Source organism: Mobula hypostoma, unplaced genomic scaffold (genome assembly GCF_963921235.1).
Source record: "Mobula hypostoma unplaced genomic scaffold, sMobHyp1.1 scaffold_137, whole genome shotgun sequence".
In the NCBI taxonomy this organism is placed as follows: domain Eukaryota; kingdom Metazoa; phylum Chordata; class Chondrichthyes; order Myliobatiformes; family Myliobatidae; genus Mobula; species Mobula hypostoma.
This window is the reverse complement of record NW_026948205.1, coordinates 219,598-237,646: the sequence shown is the minus strand read 5'-3', so window position 1 is coordinate 237,646 and position 18,049 is coordinate 219,598. Positions and strand designations below refer to the sequence as shown.

Below are 18,049 nucleotides of genomic sequence, written 5' to 3'. Positions count from 1 at the left end.
TCTCCCTCCACACCATCCCATCACACACTCCCGGGGTCAGACACAGAGTGAATCTCCCTCCACACCGTCCCATCACACACTCCCGGGGTCAGACACACAGAGTGAATCTCCATCCACACCGTCCCATCGCACACTCCCGGGGTGAGACACAGAGTGAATCTCCCTCCACACCGTCCCATCACACACTCCCGGGGTCAGACACACAGAGTGAATCTCTCTCTGCACCGTCCCATCACACACACCCGGGGTCAGACACAGAGTGAATCTCCATCCATACCGTCCCATCACACACTCCCGGGGTCAGACACAGAGTGAATCTCCCTCAACACTGTCCCATCACACACTCCCGGGGTCAGACACACAGAGTGAATCTCCCTCCACACCGTCCCATCGCACACTCCCGGGGTGAGACACAGAGTGAATCTCCCTCCACACCGTCCCATCACACACTCCCGGGGTCAGACACACAGAGTGAATCTCCCTCTGCACCGTCCCATCACACACTCCCGGGGTCAGACACAGAGTGAATCTCCCTCCACACCGTCCCATCACACACTCCCGGGATCAGACACAGAGTGAATCTCCCTCCACACCGTCCCATCACACACTCCCGGGGTCAGACACAGAGTGAATCTCCCTCCACACCGTCCCATCACACACTCCCGGGGTCAGACACAGAGTGAATCTCCCTCCACACCGTCCCATCACACACTCCCGGGGTCAGACACAGAGTGAATCTCCCTCCGCACCGTTGCATCACACACTCCCGGGGTCAGACACAGAGTGAATCTCCCTCCGCACCGTCCCATCACACACTCCCGGGGTCAGACACAGAGTGAATCTCCCTCCGCACCGTCCCATCACACACTCCCGGGGTCAGACACAGAGTGAATCTCCCTCCACACCGTCCCATCACACACTCCCGGGGTCAGACACACAGAGTGAATCTCCCTCCACACCGTCCCATCACACACTCCCGGGGTCAGACACAGAGTGAATCTCCCTCCGCACCGTCCCATCACACACTCCCGGGGTCAGACACACAGAGTGAATCTCCCTCCACACCGTCCCATCGCACACTCCCGGGGTGAGACACAGAGTGAATCTCCATCCACACCGTCCCATCACACACTCCCGGGGTCAGACACAGAGTGAATCTCCCTCCACACCGTCCCATCACACACTCCCGGGGTCAGACACACAGAGTGAATCTCCCTCCACACCGTCCCATCACACACTCCCGGGGTCAGACACAGAGTGAATCTCCCTCCACACCATCCCATCACACACTCCCGGGGTCAGACACAGAGTGAATCTCCCTCCACACCGTCCCATCACACACTCCCGGGGTCAGACACACAGAGTGAATCTCCCTCCACACCGTCCCATCACACACTCCCGGGGTCAGACACAGAGTGAATCTCCCTCCACACCGTCCCATCACACACTCCCGGGATCAGACACAGAGTGAATCTCCCTCCACACCGTCCCATCACACACTCCCGGGGTCAGACACAGAGTGAATCTCCCTCCACACCGTCCCATCACACACTCCCGGGGTCAGACACACAGAGTGAATCTCCCTCCACACCGTCCCATCGCACACTCCCGCGGTGAGACACAGAGTGAATCTCCCTCCACACCGTCCCATCACACACTCCCGGGGTCAGACACACAGAGTGAATCTCCCTCCACACCGTCCCATCACACAGTCCCGGGGTCGGACACGGAGTGAATCTCCCTCCACACCGTCCCATCACACACTCCCGGGGTCAGACACACAGAGTGAATCTCCCTCCACACCGTCCCATCACACACTCCCGGGGTCAGACACAGAGTGAATCTCCCTCCACACCGTCCCATCACACACTCCCGGGGTCAGACACACAGAGTGAATCTCCCTCCACACCGTCCCATCGCACACTCCCGGGGTGAGACACAGAGTGAATCTCCCTCCACACCGTCCCATCACACACTCCCGGGGTCAGACACACAGAGTGAATCTCCCTCCACACCGTCCCATCACACAGTCTCGGGGTCGGACACGGAGTGAATCTCCCTCCACACCGTCCCATCACACACTCCCGGGGTCAGACACACAGAGTGAATCTCCCTCCACACCGTCCCATCACACACTCCCGGGGTCAGACACAGAGTGAATCTCCCTCCACACCATCCCATCACACACTCCCGGGGACAGACACAGAGTGAATCTCCCTCCACACCGTCCCATCACACACTCCCGGGATCAGACACAGAGTGAATCTCCCTCCACACCGTCCCATCACACACTCCCGGGATCAGACACAGAGTGAATCTCCCTCCACACCGTCCCATCACACACTCCCGGGGTCAGACACACAGAGTGAATCTCCCTCCACACCGTCCCATCACACACTCCCGGGGTCAGACACAGAGTGAATCTCCCTCCACACCGTCCCATCACACACTCCCGGGGACAGACACAGAGTGAATCTCCCTCCACACCATCCCATCACACACTCCCGGGGTCAGACACAGAGTGAATCTCCCTCCACACCGTCCCATCACACACTCCCGGGGTCAGACACACAGAGTGAATCTCCCTCCACACCGTCCCATCGCACACTCCCGGGGTGAGACACAGAGTGAATCTCCCTCCACACCGTCCCATCACACACTCCCGGGGTCAGACACACAGAGTGAATCTCTCTCTGCACCGTCCCATCACACACACCCGGGGTCAGACACAGAGTGAATCTCCATCCATACCGTCCCATCACACACTCCCGGGGTCAGACACAGAGTGAATCTCCCTCAACACTGTCCCATCACAGACTCCCGGGGTCAGACACACAGAGTGAATCTCCCTCCACACCGTCCCATCACACACTCCCGGGGTCAGACACAGAGTGAATCTCCCTCCACACCGTCCCATCACACACTCCCGGGGTCAGACACAGAGTGAATCTCCCTCCACACCATCCCATCACACACTCCCGGGGTCAGACACAGAGTGAATCTCCCTCCACACCGTCCCATCACACACTCCCGGGGTCAGACACAGAGTGAATCTCCCTCCACACCGTCCCATCACACACTCCCGGGATCTGACACAGAGTGAATCTCCCTCCACACCGTCCCATCACACACTCATAGGGTCAGACACACAGAGTGAATCTCCCTCCACACCGTCCCATCACACACTCCCGGGGTCAGACACAGAGTGAATCTCCCTCCACACCGTCCCATCACACACTCCCGGGGTCAGACACAGAGTGAATCTCCCTCCACACCGTCCCATCACACACTCCCGGGGTCAGACACAGAGTGAATCTCCTTCCACACCGTCCCATCACACACTCCCGGGGTCAGACACACAGAGTGAATCTCCCTCCACACCGTCCCATCACACACTCCCGGGATCTGACACAGAGTGAATCTCCCTCCACACCGTCCCATCACACACTCACAGGGTCAGACACACAGAGTGAATCTCCCTCCACACCGTCCCATCACACACTCCCGGGGTCAGACACAGAGTGAATCTCCCTCCACACCGTCCCATCACACACTCCCGGGGTCAGACACACTGAGTGAATCTCCCTCTGCACCGTCCCATCACACACTCCCGGGGTCAGACACAGAGTGAATCTCCCTCCACACCGTCCCATCACACACTCCCGGGATCAGACACAGAGTGAATCTCCCTCCACACCGTCCCATCACACACTCCCGGGGTCAGACACAGAGTGAATCTCCCTCCACACCGTCCCATCACACACTCCCGGGGTCAGACACAGAGTGAATCTCCCTCCACACCGTCCCATCACACACTCCCGGGGTCAGACACAGGGTGAATCTCCCTCCGCACCGTTGCATCACACACTCCCGGGGTCAGACACAGAGTGAATCTCCCTCCGCACCGTCCCATCACATACTCCCGGGGTCAGACACAGAGTGAATCTCCCTCCGCACCGTCCCATCACACACTCCCGGGGTCAGACACAGAGTGAATCTCCCTCCACACCGTCCCATCACACACTCCCGGGGTCAGACACACAGAGTGAATCTCCCTCCACACCGTCCCATCACACACTCCCGGGGTCAGACACAGAGTGAATCTCCCTCCGCACCGTCCCATCACACACTCCCGGGGTCAGACACACAGAGTGAATCTCCCTCCACACCGTCCCATCACACACTCCCGGGGTCAGACACAGAGTGAATCTCCCTCCACACCGTCCCATCACACACTCCCGGGGTCAGACACAGAGTGAATCTCCCTCCACACCGTCCCATCACACACTCCCGGGGTCAGACACACAGAGTGAATCTCCCTCCACACCGTCCCATCACACACTCCCGGGGTCAGACACAGAGTGAATCTCCCTCCACACCATCGCATCACACACTCCCGGGGTCAGACACAGAGTGAATCTCCCTCCACACCGTCCCATCACACACTCCCGGGGTCAGACACACAGAGTGAATCTCCCTCCACACCGTCCCATCACACACTCCCGGGGTCAGACACAGAGTGAATCTCCCTCCACACCGTCCCATCACACACTCCCGGGGTCAGACACACAGAGTGAATCTCCCTCCACACCGTCCCATCGCACACTCCCGGGGTGAGACACAGAGTGAATCTCCCTCCACACCGTCCCATCACACACTCCCGGGGTCAGACACACAGAGTGAATCTCCCTCCACACCGTCCCATCACACAGTCCCGGGGTCGGACACGGAGTGAATCTCCCTCCACACCGTCCCATCACACACTCCCGGGGTCAGACACACAGAGTGAATCTCCCTCCACACCGTCCCATCACACACTCCCGGGGTCAGACACAGAGTGAATCTCCCTCCACACCGTCCCATCACACACTCCCGGGGTCAGACACACAGAGTGAATCTCCCTCCACACCGTCCGATCGCACACTCGCGGGGTGAGACACAGAGTGAATCTCCCTCCACACCGTCCCATCACACACTCCCGGGGTCAGACACACAGAGTGAATCTCCCTCCACACCGTCCCATCACACAGTCTCGGGGTCGGACACGGAGTGAATCTCCCTCCACACCTTCCCATCACACACTCCCGGGGTCAGACACAGAGTGAATCTCCCTCCACACCGTCCCATCACACACTCCCGGGATCAGACACAGAGTGAATCTCCCTCCACACCGTCCCATCACACACTCCCGGGATCTGACACAGAGTGAATCTCCCTCCACACCGTCCCATCACACACTTCCGGGGTCAGACACAGAGTGAATCTCCCTCCACACCGTCCCATCACACACTCCCGGGGTCAGACACAGAGTGAATCTCCCTCCACACCGTCCCATCACACACTCCCAGGGTCAGATACAGAGTGAATCTCCCTCCACACCGTCCCATCACACACTCCCGGGGTCAGACACACAGAGTGAATCTCCCTCCACACCGTCCCATCACACACTCCCGGGGTCAGACACACAGAGTGAATCTCCCTCTGCACCGTCCCATCACACACTCCCGGTGTCAGACACAGAGTGAATCTCCCTCCACACCGTCCCATCACACACTCCCGGGATCAGACACAGAGTGAATCTCCCTCCACACCGTCCCATCACACACTCCCGGGGTCAGACGCAGAGTGAATCGCCCTCCCCACCGTCCCATCACACACTCCCGGGATCAGACACAGGGTCAATGTCCCTCCACACCGTTCCATCACACACTTCCGGGGTCAGACACAGAGTGAATCTCCCTCCACACCGTCCCATCACACACTCCCGGGGTCAGACACACAGAGTGAATCTCCCTCCACACCGTCCCATCGCACACTCCCGGGGTGAGACACAGAGTGAATCTCCCTCCACACCGTCCCATCACACACTCCCGGGGTCAGACACACAGAGTGAATCTCCCTCTGCACCGTCCCATCACACACACCTGGGGTCAGACACAGAGTGAATCTCCATCCACACCGTCCCATCACACACTCCCGGGGTCAGACACAGAGTGAATCTCCCTCCACACCGTCCCATCACACACTCCCGGGATCAGACACAGAGTGAATCTCCCTCCACACCGTCCCATCACACACTCCCGGGGTCAGACACAGAGTGAATCTCCCTCCACACCGTCCCATCACACACTCCCGGGGTCAGACACACAGAGTGAATCTCCCTCCACACCGTCCCATCACACAGTCCCGGGGTCGGACACGGAGTGAATCTCCCTCCACACCGTCCCATCACACACTCCCGGGGTCAGACACACAGAGTGAATCTCCCTCCACACCGTCCCATCACACACTCCCGGGGTCAGACACAGAGTGAATCTCCCTCCACACCGTCCCATCACACACTCCCGGGGTCAGACACACAGAGTGAATCTCCCTCCACACCGTCCCATCGCACACTCCCGGGGTGAGACACAGAGTGAATCTCCCTCCACACCGTCCCATCACACACTCCCGGGGTCAGACACACAGAGTGAATCTCCCTCCACACCGTCCCATCACACAGTCCTGGGGTCGGACATGGAGTGAATCTCCCTCCACACCGTCCCATCACACACTCCCGGGGTCAGACACACAGAGTGAATCTCCCTCCACACCGTCCCATCACACACTCCCGGGGTCAGACAGAGAATGAATCTCCCGCCGCACCGTCCCATCACACACTCCCGGGGTCAGACACACAGAGTGAATCTACCTCCACACCGTCCCATCACACACTCCCGGGGTCAGACACACAGAGTGGATCTCCCTCCACACCGTCCCATCACACACTCCCGGGGTCAGACACACAGAGTGAAGCTCCCTCTCTCTCATAGGCCTCTCCCTCCTCCTGAACACGGCACAGATGGACCGCACCCCTTTCCTCTCCACCGCGGCTGGGGCCCGTGTGATGGTGCACGGCCGGGACGTGGTCCCGTTCCTCGAGGATGGAGGCTTTGACATCCAGCCCGGCGTGGAGACGTCTATCAGTATGCACAAGGTACCGGGCCCCGATCGGGGGGCTGGGGGGGTTGGTGGGGAAACGGGACGGGACGGGGCTGGTTTTCCGTGTGGGCGCCCCCCGTCCCCCATCCGCAGGTCTCTTGGTCCTTCACCCGAGGAGGGTGGTGAGGATGCTCCTGGGAACGAAGGGGGTCGACGCGCGAGGAGCCTCCGGCAGCTTCGGGCCGGGACGCGATGGAATCGAGGAGGGTGCTGGGGGGGGGGTGAATCTCGTTCGAAACCTTCCGAATGTTGAATGGGGTGGATGCGGAGAGGACGTTCCCTACGGTTGGTGGGCCGGGGAGGCGAGGGGTTATCCAGAAATGAGGGGCCATTGAGGGTAGAGGAGGGAGCTTTTTTCCAGCCAGAGAGAGGTCAGTCTGCGGAATGCTCTGCCTCAGACCCGCGGTGGGTTGGTGGGGGGGTGGTTGCGGGGTCAAGCCCCTGGGTCTATTCCGGGCGGAAGTTGGTCGCCTCCCCGGTCGGTCAGGGCGTCCGAGGGCGCGGCGGGGAGGGCGGGCCCGTGGTAGGGGGGTGGTTGTGGTTTGAGCGGGGCCTGGGACCAGCCACGTCTGACGGCCTCGCGGACCGGGAGCGGCTGAGGGTCGTAGGGAGAGAGGGGGCAGAGGGTTGGAGCGGAGAACTGCGAGGGAGAGAGTGAGTGAGAGAGAGAGAGGCTGGGAAGAGACAGATGAGAGAGATGGAGTGAAGGAGAATTGAGAGAGAGAGTTGACGGAGACGGCGGGGGTTGGGGGAGTGAAAAATGCCCTGGAGAGAGGGGTGGAGGACGGACAGAGAGGACAGGTGAAGGGAGGGGGAGACTCGCTCAGCCCGGTGCCTGACTCTGACCTCTGGGCATCCTGTCCCCACCCCGTCTCTTCCAGGAGGAGGTGTCCCGACTGGGGGGCCAGTACGGAGACTGCACGTGGGACGGCAGCGAGGTCGGGGTCCCCAACCTCTACCGAGGGTCCTACACCCAGCAGGTAGGTGGAGGTGGGGTTGAGCGGGCCGGGGGGGAGGTGTTGTCGGGACGGCCCAGGGCAGCTGGGTCCTCGTCTTCCCCGTCCGGTCCCTCCCTCGGAGGGTGGGGGGGGGTAGGGGGCAACGTCCCGGGACTGGGAAACACCGATATCTGGGCGGGCGGGGGGGGACAGGACGCAGAGCGTTCGAGGGTGGGCGCTCGACAACGCCCCCAACTCTCAGACCCCCTCCCGCCAATCTCCCGCGAGGGAAGGGGTGCGCGGGTTCACGACTGGGTGGGGCAGGGGGACGGGGGTTGGGGGGTCACTCTGGGGGAGAGGCCGGTGCCACCGCAGTTGAGGTCCCGGGACGGGCCGAGGGGGAGAGGGGAAGGTGGGTTGGGATGAGACTGGACCGGAGTGGGGCAGCCCAGGAGTTTGGACGCAGAATGACAGCTCCCTCCTTCCCTTCTCTCCCCCACCGTTTCTCTGTCCTCTCTTCCTCCCTGTCCCTCTCCTCCCCTCTGCCTCTCTCTCTCTTCCCTCCTCTCTCTCTATTCCCCAACCCCTCTCTCCCTCCCCCTCCACAGGCCTGTCTGCGTTCGTGCTTTCAGCTGACCATGGTGTCCCGTTGCGGCTGTGCTCACTACAGCTACCCCCTGCCCTCCGGTTCCGAGTACTGTGACTCCTTCCGGCACCGCGGCTGGGGTGAGTCTCGCTTCCCTCCCCCCCCCCGCCCCCGCCGTCGGTCGCTAGCGACTCCTGCGGCCTTCCCTTCTGCTGAAAAGTACGCCTGCCGTCCCCACCCCCTTCCTCTCTGAGGGACGCCCGTCCCGTTGCTAAGGGCCCCAGGCCAGTCTGTCCCGTTGCTAAGGGCCCCAGGCCACTGTCCCGTTGCTAAGGGCCCCAAGCCAGTCCGCCCCATTGCTAAGGGCCTCAGGCCAGTCCGCCCCATTGCTAAGGGCCCCAAGCCAGTCCGTCCCGTTGCTAAGGGCCCCAAGCCAGTCCGTCCCGTTGCTAAGGGCCCCAGGCCAGTCCGCCCCATTGCTAAGGGCCCCAGGCCAGTCCATCCCATTGCTAAGGGCCTCAGGCCAGTCCGCCCCATTGCTAAGGGCCCCAAGCCAGTCCGTCCCGTTGCTAAGGGCCCCAAGCCAGTCCGTCCCGTTGCTAAGGGCCCCAAGCCAGTCCGCCCCATTGCTAAGGGCCCCAGGCCAGTCCATCCCATTGCTAAGGGCCCCAGGCCAGTCCGCCCCATTGCTAAGGGCCCCAAGCCAGTCCATCCCGTTGCTAAGGGCCCCAGGCCAGTCTGTCCCGTTGCTAAGGGCCCCAGGCCACTGTCCCGTTGCTAAGGGCCCCAGGCCAGTCCGTCCCGTTGCTAAGGGCCCCAAGCCAGTCCGCCCCATTGCTAAGGGCCTCAGGCCAGTCCGCCCCATTGCTAAGGGCCCCAAGCCAGTCCGTCCCGTTGCTAAGGGCCCCAAGCCAGTCCGTCCCGTTGCTAAGGGCCCCAGGCCAGTCCATCCCATTGCTAAGGGCCTCAGGCCAGTCCATCCCATTGCTAAGGGCCTCAGGCCAGTCCGTCCCGTTGCTAAGGGCCCCAAGCCAGTCCGTCCCGTTGCTAAGGGCCCCAGGCCAGTCCGTCCCGTTGCTAAGGGCCCCAGGCCAGTCCGCCCCATTGCTAAGGGCCCCAGGCCAGTCCATCCCATTGCTAAGGGCCCCAGGCCAGTCCACCCCATTGCTAAGGGCCCCAGGCCAGTCCGCCCCATTGCTAAGGGCCCCAAGCCAGTCCGTCCCGTTGCTAAGGGCCCCAAGCCAGTCCGTCCCGTTGCTAAGGGCCCCAGGCCAGTCCATCCCATTGCTAAGGGCCTCAGGCCAGTCCATCCCATTGCTAAGGGCCTCAGGCCAGTCCGTCGTTGCTAAGGGCCCCAAGCCAGTCCGTCCCGTTGCTAAGGGCCCCAGGCCAGTCCGTCCCGTTGCTAAGGGCCCCAGGCCAGTCCGCCCCATTGCTAAGGGCCCCAGGCCAGTCCATCCCATTGCTAAGGGCCCCAGGCCAGTCCACCCCATTGCTAAGGGCCCCAGGCCAGTCCGTCCCATTGCTAAGGGCCTCAGGCCAGTCCGTCCCGTTGCTAAGGGCCCCAAGCCAGTCCGTCCCGTTGCTAAGGGCCCCAGGCCAGTCCGTCCTGTTTTCAGGGCCTTTGTACGCCATCCAAGTTTTCTTGCGTCCCCGTTATTGCAGGAAAGCAGGGGGGGTTTTTGCACGACCCATCGCTAAAGGGCACTTGGATCCAGGCCGAACCTTCTGGCGTCGCACGGCTCTTGGAAGCTGGATGTAAGATAAGCCCTCCAGTGCCCCGTTTCATGATGACCCAGCCAGTTTATTATCACCGGCATGGGACGTGAGAAATTTGTTAACTTAACAGCCGCAGTTCAGTGCAATACATAATATAGAAGGTACAATTTAGGTACAGAGGAGATGTCAGGGGTAGGTTTTTTACGCAGAGAGTGGTGAGTGCGTGGAATGGGTTGCCAGCGTCGGAAACGATAGGGTCTTTTAAGAGACTCCTGGATGGCTACATGGAGCTCAGAAAAATAGAGGGCTATGGGTAAAGCCTAGGTAGTTCTAAGGTAGGGACGTGATCGGTACAACTTTGTGGGCCGAAGGGCCTGTATTGTGCTGCAGGCTTTCTATGTTACTAAGAAAAATAAATTAAATAACTAAATCAACTACAGTATGCATATCCTGAACAGATTAAAAATCATGCAAAAACGAGAAATACTATATGTTAAAAATAGTGAGGGAGTGTCCCAGATCTCAGTGTCCATTTAGAAATCGGACGGCAGAGGGGAAGAAGCTGTTCCTGAATCGCTGAGTCTGTGCCTTCAGGCTCCTGTACCTCCTGCCCGATGGTAACAGTGAGAAAAGGCCATGCCCTGGGTGCTGGAGGGTCCTTAATAACGGACGCTGCCTTTCTGAGACGCCGCTCCCTGAAGATGTCCTGGGTACTTTGTAGGCTAGTGCCCACGATGGAGCTGACTAGATTTACAACCTTCTGCAGCTTCTTTCGGTCCTGTGCAGTAACCCCTCCGTACCAGGCAGTGATGCAGCCTGTCAGAATGCCCTCCACAGTACATCTATAGAGATTTGTGCGTGTATTTGCGGACGTGCCGAATCTCTTCAAACTCCTAATGAAGTATAGCCGCTATCTTGCCTTCTTTAAGACTACAGCGATATGTTGGGGCCCGGTTAGATCCTCAGAGACCTTGACACCCAGGAACTTGAAGCTGCTCACTCTCTCTCCACTTCTGGTCCCTCCGTGAGGACCGCGCAGCCCCTCGGTAGGCCTCAGGCTCGCTCAGCTCTCTGCCGTCCAGCGGGGAGCGGCCTTCGGCCCCACCAAACTGGGTAATCGAGTTTGTGTGGATGCTGTGTGATGTACCCCACCCTGCCAGATAACAGACGGTACGCCATGCGGATGCAGGAGCGGGCTGAGAAGTGGCAGATGGAGTTCAACCCAGAGAAGTGTGAGGTGGGACACTTTGGAAGGACAAACTCCAAGGCAGAATACAAAGTAAATGGCAGGATACTTGGTAGTGTGGAGGAGCAGAGGGATCTGGGGGTACATGTCCACAGATCCCTGAAAGTTGCCTCACAGGTGGATAGGGCAGTTAAGAAAGCTTATGGGGTGTTAGCTTTCATAAGTCGAGGGATAGAGTTTAAGAGTCGCGGGGTAATGATGCAGCTCTATAAAACTCTGTTTAGCCCACACTTGAAGTACTGTGTCCAGTTCTCACTATAGGAAGGATGTGGAAGCATTGGAAAGGGTACAGAGGAGATTTACTAGGATGCTGCCCAGTTTAAAGAGTATGCATTATGATCAGAGATTAAGGGAGCTAGGGCTTTACTCTTCGGAGAGAAGGAGGATGAGAGGAGACATGATAGAGGTGTACAAGATAATAAGAGGAATAGATAGAGTGGAGAGCCAGCGCCTCTTCCCCAGGGCACCACTGCTCAATACAAGAGGACATGGCTTTAAGGTAAGGGGTGGGAAGTTCAAGGGGGATATTAGAGGAAGGTTTTTTACTCAGAGAGTGGTTGGTGCGTGGAATGCACTGCCTGAGTCAGTGGTGGAGGCAGATACACTAGTGAAGTTTAAGAGACAACTAGACAGGTATATGGAGGAATTTAAGGTGGGGGGGCTTATATGGGAGGCAGGATTTGAGGGTCGGCACAACATTGTGGGCCGAAGGGCCTGTACTGTGCTGTACTGTTCTATGTTCTATGTGCGATTAAATGATTAATCGGCTTATCAAAAAAAGGATTAAAAGGATTATCGAGGGCGCCCATTCAGAACAGAGATGCGAAGACGTTTTTTCTTTTAGCCAGAGGGTGGTGAATCTGTGGAATTTGTTGCTACGGGCGGCAGTGGAGGACGAGTCATTGGGTGTATTTAAGGCAGAGATTGATAGGTATCTGAGTAGCCAGGGCATCAAAGGTTATAGTGAGAAGGCGGGGGAGTGGGACTAAATGGGAGAATGGATCAGCTCATGATAAAATGGCCGACTTCTGCTCCTTTCTCTTATGGTCTTATTACACTTTGTAAGTATTTCTTGGTGACGGGTTGGCAGAGACAAATACAATCAAGGCGCCAAGTCATTTCTGCGCACAAATAATCCATCGGAGCGCTTACAGAACGGAGCCTCCCGTTCCGCCAGTTGACGGCCTCCGAGCTCTGCCGACCCTCGAATGGGTCGACCGAAACGCTCCGCGCGAGTCCGTCCTCGCCTTCCTCTCCCGGCCGAAGACCCTGGGCCCCGGCCTCCCGCCCGGGGACCGTCCCGCCGCCCCGGCTTTCGGCATCGCGTCTCCTCCCTCTGTCCCCGTCGCGCCCTCCGCCCCGAAGCCCGCGGGAAAACGATAGCTTGCAGGCGCACAAGGAAGGATAAACGTCTACCCTATTTGGTTAGAAAACGAATACAGTTCTCTTTATCAGTAATTATAACCCAAACAAGTCGCTACCGTTAACCCAGCAGGTAACATTACCGAGAAGCCATTTTATTAGCCTTAGCAGTAACGTGGAACAAAGAACATAGAATAGTACAGCACAGTACAGGCCCTTCGGCCCACAATGTTGTGCCGACCCTCAAACCCTGCCTCCCAGATAGCCCCCCCACCTTAAATTCCTCCATATACCTGTCTGGCAGTCTCTTAACTTTCACTTGTGTATCTCCCTCCACCACTGACTCAGGCAGTGCATTCCACACACCCACCACTCTCTGAGTAAAAAACCTTCCTCTAATATCCCCCTTGAACTTCCCACCCCTTACCTTAAAGCCATGTCCTCTTGTATTGAGCAGTGGTGCCCTGGGGAAGAGGCGCTGGCTATCCACTCTATCTATTCCTCTTATTATCCTGTACACCTCTATCGTGTCTCCTCTCATCCTCCTTCTCTCCAAAGAGTAAAGCCCTAGCTCCCTTAATCTCTGATCATAATGCATATTTTCTAAACCAGCCAGCATCCTGGTAAATCTCCTCTGTACCCTTTCCAATGCTTCCACATCCTTCCTATAGTGAGGTGACCAGAACTGGACACAGTACTCCAAGTGTGGCCTAACCAGAGTTTTTTAGAGCTGCATCATGACCTCGCGACTCTTAAACTCCATCCCTCGAGTTATGAAAGTCTTAAGCTTTCTTAACTACCCTGTCTACCTGTGAGGCAACTTTCAGGGATCTCTGGACGTGTACCCCCAGATCCCTCTGATCCTCCACACTCCTCGTCGTGGTCGTGGCTGTCCCTCGAGGTCGATGATGACAGTCCTCGTTCTGCTGATCTACTTACGGGCTCTCGAGTGGCCTACGAGTCCAATCTTGGCTTTGGAAGTTCTTCTGCATTCTGGACAGGTAGTTCCAGACGGCAGATCGGGTTTCGGTTGTTGCTGCCTCTCTTCCCACTTTCTTCCCTTTTCTTCTCGTTCCGCACATCTGCTGGCTTCGAAAGTTGCTGTCCCTTCTCGGACGACGGCTTGCCAGAGTTTCCTGTCCCTGGCATTGGTTTCCCAACTGTTGACGTCGATGTTACACTTCTTCATGTTGGCTTTTGGGAGACGTCTTTGACTCTCTCCTGTTGCCCGCCTCTCTTACGTTTGCCTTCCTTAAACTGGGACTACCAAGTATCCTGCCATTTCTGTAGATTATGAGGACACTCAGTCCTCGTTTATTGTCATTTAGAAACGCATGCATTAAAAAATGATACAATGTCCCTCCAGAGTGATATCACAAGAAAACACTGGACAAACCAAGACTAAAACTGACAAAAGCACATAATTATAACATATAGTTGCAACAGTGCAAGGCAATACCGTAATTTGATAAAAGGCAGACCATGGGCACGTTAAAAAAAAAAGTCTCAAAGTCCCTATAGCCCCAACATCTCACGCAGACGGTAGAAGGAAGAAACTCTCCCCGCCATGAACCTCCAAGCGCTGCAGACTTGTCGATGCAGCACCATTGGAATCACCCGACCGCAGCGGACTCTGAGTCCGTCCGAAAACTTCGAGCCTTCGAGCAGCCCTGGAAGGGGTAAGTTTTTTTACGCAGAGAGTGGTGAGTGCGTGGAACGGGCTGCCAGCAGCGGTGGTGGAGGTGGATACAATAGGGTCTTTTAAGAGACTCCTGGACAGGTAAATAGAGGGCTACGTGTAAGCCTAGGTAGTTCTAGGGTGATCAGCACAGCTTTGTGGGCCGAAGGGCCTGTATTGTGCTGTAGGCTTTCCATGAACTGGTTTTCCCAGAGGGTGGTGAATCGGTGGAATTCTCTGCCCCGTGAAGTAGCGGAGGCTACCGCAGTAAATATATTTAAGACAAGGTCGGGTAGATTTTTGTTTTTTGCATAGGAGGGGAATTGAGGGTTTTGGGGAAAAGGCAGGCGGGTGGAGATGAGTCCGTGGTCAGATCAGCCGTGATCTTATTGAACGGCAGAGCAGGCTCGAATGGCCGACTCCTGCTCCTATTTCTTACGTTCTTCATGAGATCCCCTCTCGTTCTTCTGAACTCCAGCGAGTACAGGCCCAGAGCCATCAAACGCCCTTCATAGAACACCTCTATAAATATCTGTAAGGGATGGAGACTCGCCTAAACGGCAGCCCAGAACCTATTCGTTTGGCCTTGCTTTTGACTAACATCTTGTCTTTTATTTTCACGTTTATTTCCATTTCATTTCAAGGTTTGCACTTTTTCCCATTATAAAACACTTTGAACTGTATGTAAAGTGCTTTAAACATAGAGTTAGATTGCTACTATGATTAAAACTTCACCGCAGAGTCCGGGGAACTAAGTTTGTCCTGGAAGAGTAGCTGGATACAGGATAACCTCGGTAGAGTGAGGCTACCTGTAGAAACCTCTGTCAGACAGGGCTTAAAATCTTCCTTAAGGCTTCGAGGACGGGGAACCCAATACCGCCACAGTAGGGAGAGGTTTCCCGTGTCCTGTCCGTAATGATGCTCCGTGAAGCCCGAGGATTTCAGTGTCCTGTTTCTGAGAGTGTTCGACATAGGCCTCAGGCCTCTCCGTCCCGTTGCTAAGGGTCCGACATGTAGGCCTCAGGCCTCTCAGTTTGGTTGCCGAGGGCATTATGTGACCTCCGTTGCCTCATTGCTGAGGGTGTTAACCTCTGTGTGTGATCTTTCCGGAATTCTTTCTTCCCCCCAACTTTCACTCCCTCACTTCCTTTCTCTTCCCCCTCTCCCTTCCCTCTTTCTTTCCCTTCCCCCTCTCCCTTCCCTCTTTCTTTCTCTTCCTCCTCTCTCTTCCCTCTTTCTTTCTCTTCCTCCTCTCCCTTCCCTCTTTCTTTCCCTTCCCCCTCTCCCTTCCCTCTTTCTTTCTCTTCCTCCTCTCCCTTCCCTCTTTCTTTCCCTTCCCCCTCTCCCTTCCCTCTTCCTTTCTCTTCCCCCTCTCCCTTCCCTCTTTCTTTCTCTTCCTCCTCTCCCTTCCCTCTTTCTTGCCCTTCCACTATCTCCCCCCCATCCTGCTCTCTCCCTCTCCCCACTCTCAAACACCCCACCTCTTCCCCCACCTCAATCTCGTTCTCTCTCTCTCTGTCCCAGCCTCTCTCCCTTCCCCTTCTCTCTCCCACTCGGCCCCGTTATCTCTCTCCCCCTCTCCCTCCGCACTCTGTCTCTCCCTCCTCCTTGCCCCCTTTCTAATCCCTCCCCCTCTCTCCGTTTCTTCTCTCTCCCTATCTCTCCTCCCTCCTCTCCTCCCCCCCTCCCACTGTCTCCCCCCTCTGTCCCACTCTCAACACCCCATCTCTTCCCCTCAATCTCGTTCTCCCTCTCTCTGCCCGTCCCTGCCTCCCTCCCCACTCTCCCTTCCCCTCTCTCTCCCACTCTGCCCCCATTATCTCTCTTCCTTCTCTGTCCCTCATTCCTCCCCCCACCTCTAACCCCTCCCCCGCTCCCTTCCCCTTCTCTGCCCCATATTCTCTCTCTCTCCCCCTCCACCTCCCAATCCTCCCCTATCTCTCCCTCTCTCTCCACCCACCCCTCGCCGTCTCTCCCCCCCTTCTCTAATCCCACTCCCCCTCCCCACAGGACACTGCTACTTCCGGCTGTACAGGGAGTACACAGGGGACGTCCTTGGATGCTTCCAGACCTGTCGGAAACCCTGCCGGTAAGTAGATCAGATTATGAGGACACTCAGTCCTCGTTTATCGTCATTTAGAAATGCATACATGCATTAAGAAATGATGCAATGTTTCTCCGGAGTGACATTACAGAAAAACAGGACAAATCAAAGACTAACACTGACAGAACCACATAATTATAACATATAGTTACAGCAGTGCAAAACAATACCATAATTTGATGAAGAACAAACCATGGGCATGGTAAATAAAGTCTCAAAAGTCCCCGAGTCGATCGACTCCCGAGTCCCCGATAGCAGGCGGCTAAAGGGAGAAACTCCCTGCCATAAACCTCCAGGCACCGTCAACTTGCCGATACTTTGGAAGCAGCCGACCACAGCCGACACTGAGTCCGTCCGTCCGAAAACTCCGAGCCTCCGACCAGCCTCTCCGATACAGCCTCCCGAGCGCCATCCTCAGCCAAGCGCCTTCGACCTCTCCCCGGCCGCTGAAACACGCAAAGCCGAGGATTCAGGACTTCTGCTCCGGAGATTCTGGTTACCACACAGTAACAGCGTTGGCGAACCGGGCATTCCAGAAGTTTTCCAGATGTTCCTCCGTACTCTCACGTCTGTCTCCATCAAATCAGGATTGTGCACGGTCCCCGACTTGACAGATAACAGGCATCACCACCGAAGTGGCTATGCGGGGAGGCCCCGGGGACAAACCCCGCCAACGTCCTGGGACGGGGACTGGTTGCGCAGAGGTACAAGGGGCCGCGACGAGGTAGGTCGTGAGGTCAGGAGTCTATCTGATCGTCCTCGGGGCGGGGGGACGGTTCAAAAGTCTGATTACAGCGGGGTTCGGAGACATCCAAAGACTCCTTGCAGTCCGGAGAGTCTTTCACGATCGTGACATCTGAACAGACCCCGAAATGTTAGTGTACAAAGCAATGGTAATCCCAACACTCCTGTATGCATCAGGAAGCTGGACAACATACCGACGACATCTGAAGGCACTTGAAAAGTTCCATCAACGCTGTCTTCGAAACTCCTTAAATATCGGCTGGGAAGATAGACGAACCAACATCAGCGTGCTAAATGAAGCAAAAATAACAAACATTGAGCCTACGTCGTCAAGGACCAACTAAGATGGAGCGGTCATGTTGCTCGGATGAAAGACGAACGTCTGCCGAAACAAATCTTCTGCTCCCAGCTTAAGGAAGGCAAACGTAAGAGAGGCGGGCAACAGGAGAGAGTCAAAGACGTCTCCCAAAAGCCAACATGAAGAAGTGTAACATCGACGTCAACAGTTGGGAAACCAACGCCAGGTTCAGGAAACTCTGGCAAGCCGTCGTCCGAGAAGGGACAGCAACTTTCGAAGCCAGCAGATGTGCGGAACGAGAAGAAAAGGGAAGAAAGTGGGAAGAGAGGCAGCAACAACCGAAACCCGATCTGCCCTCTGGAACTACCTGTCCAGGATGCGGAAGAACTTCCA

The 18,049-nt window shown here is 57.0% G+C and overlaps 1 protein-coding gene across 1 annotated transcript in view; it reads left to right on the top strand.

Moving 5' to 3' along the window:
- LOC134341808 (amiloride-sensitive sodium channel subunit alpha-like) overlaps nucleotides 1-18,049 on the top strand; it is a gene marked incomplete at its 5' end in the record, with an annotated part of 47,388 nt that overhangs the window by 21,959 nt on the left and 7,380 nt on the right. Inside the window, 4 exons of the mRNA XM_063039746.1 lie at nucleotides 6,813-6,976; nucleotides 7,863-7,961; nucleotides 8,528-8,645; nucleotides 16,521-16,599. Coding sequence (XP_062895816.1) covers nucleotides 6,813-6,976; nucleotides 7,863-7,961; nucleotides 8,528-8,645; nucleotides 16,521-16,599 — 460 coding nt within the window. The remainder of the gene's footprint in view (nucleotides 1-6,812; nucleotides 6,977-7,862; nucleotides 7,962-8,527; nucleotides 8,646-16,520; nucleotides 16,600-18,049) is intronic.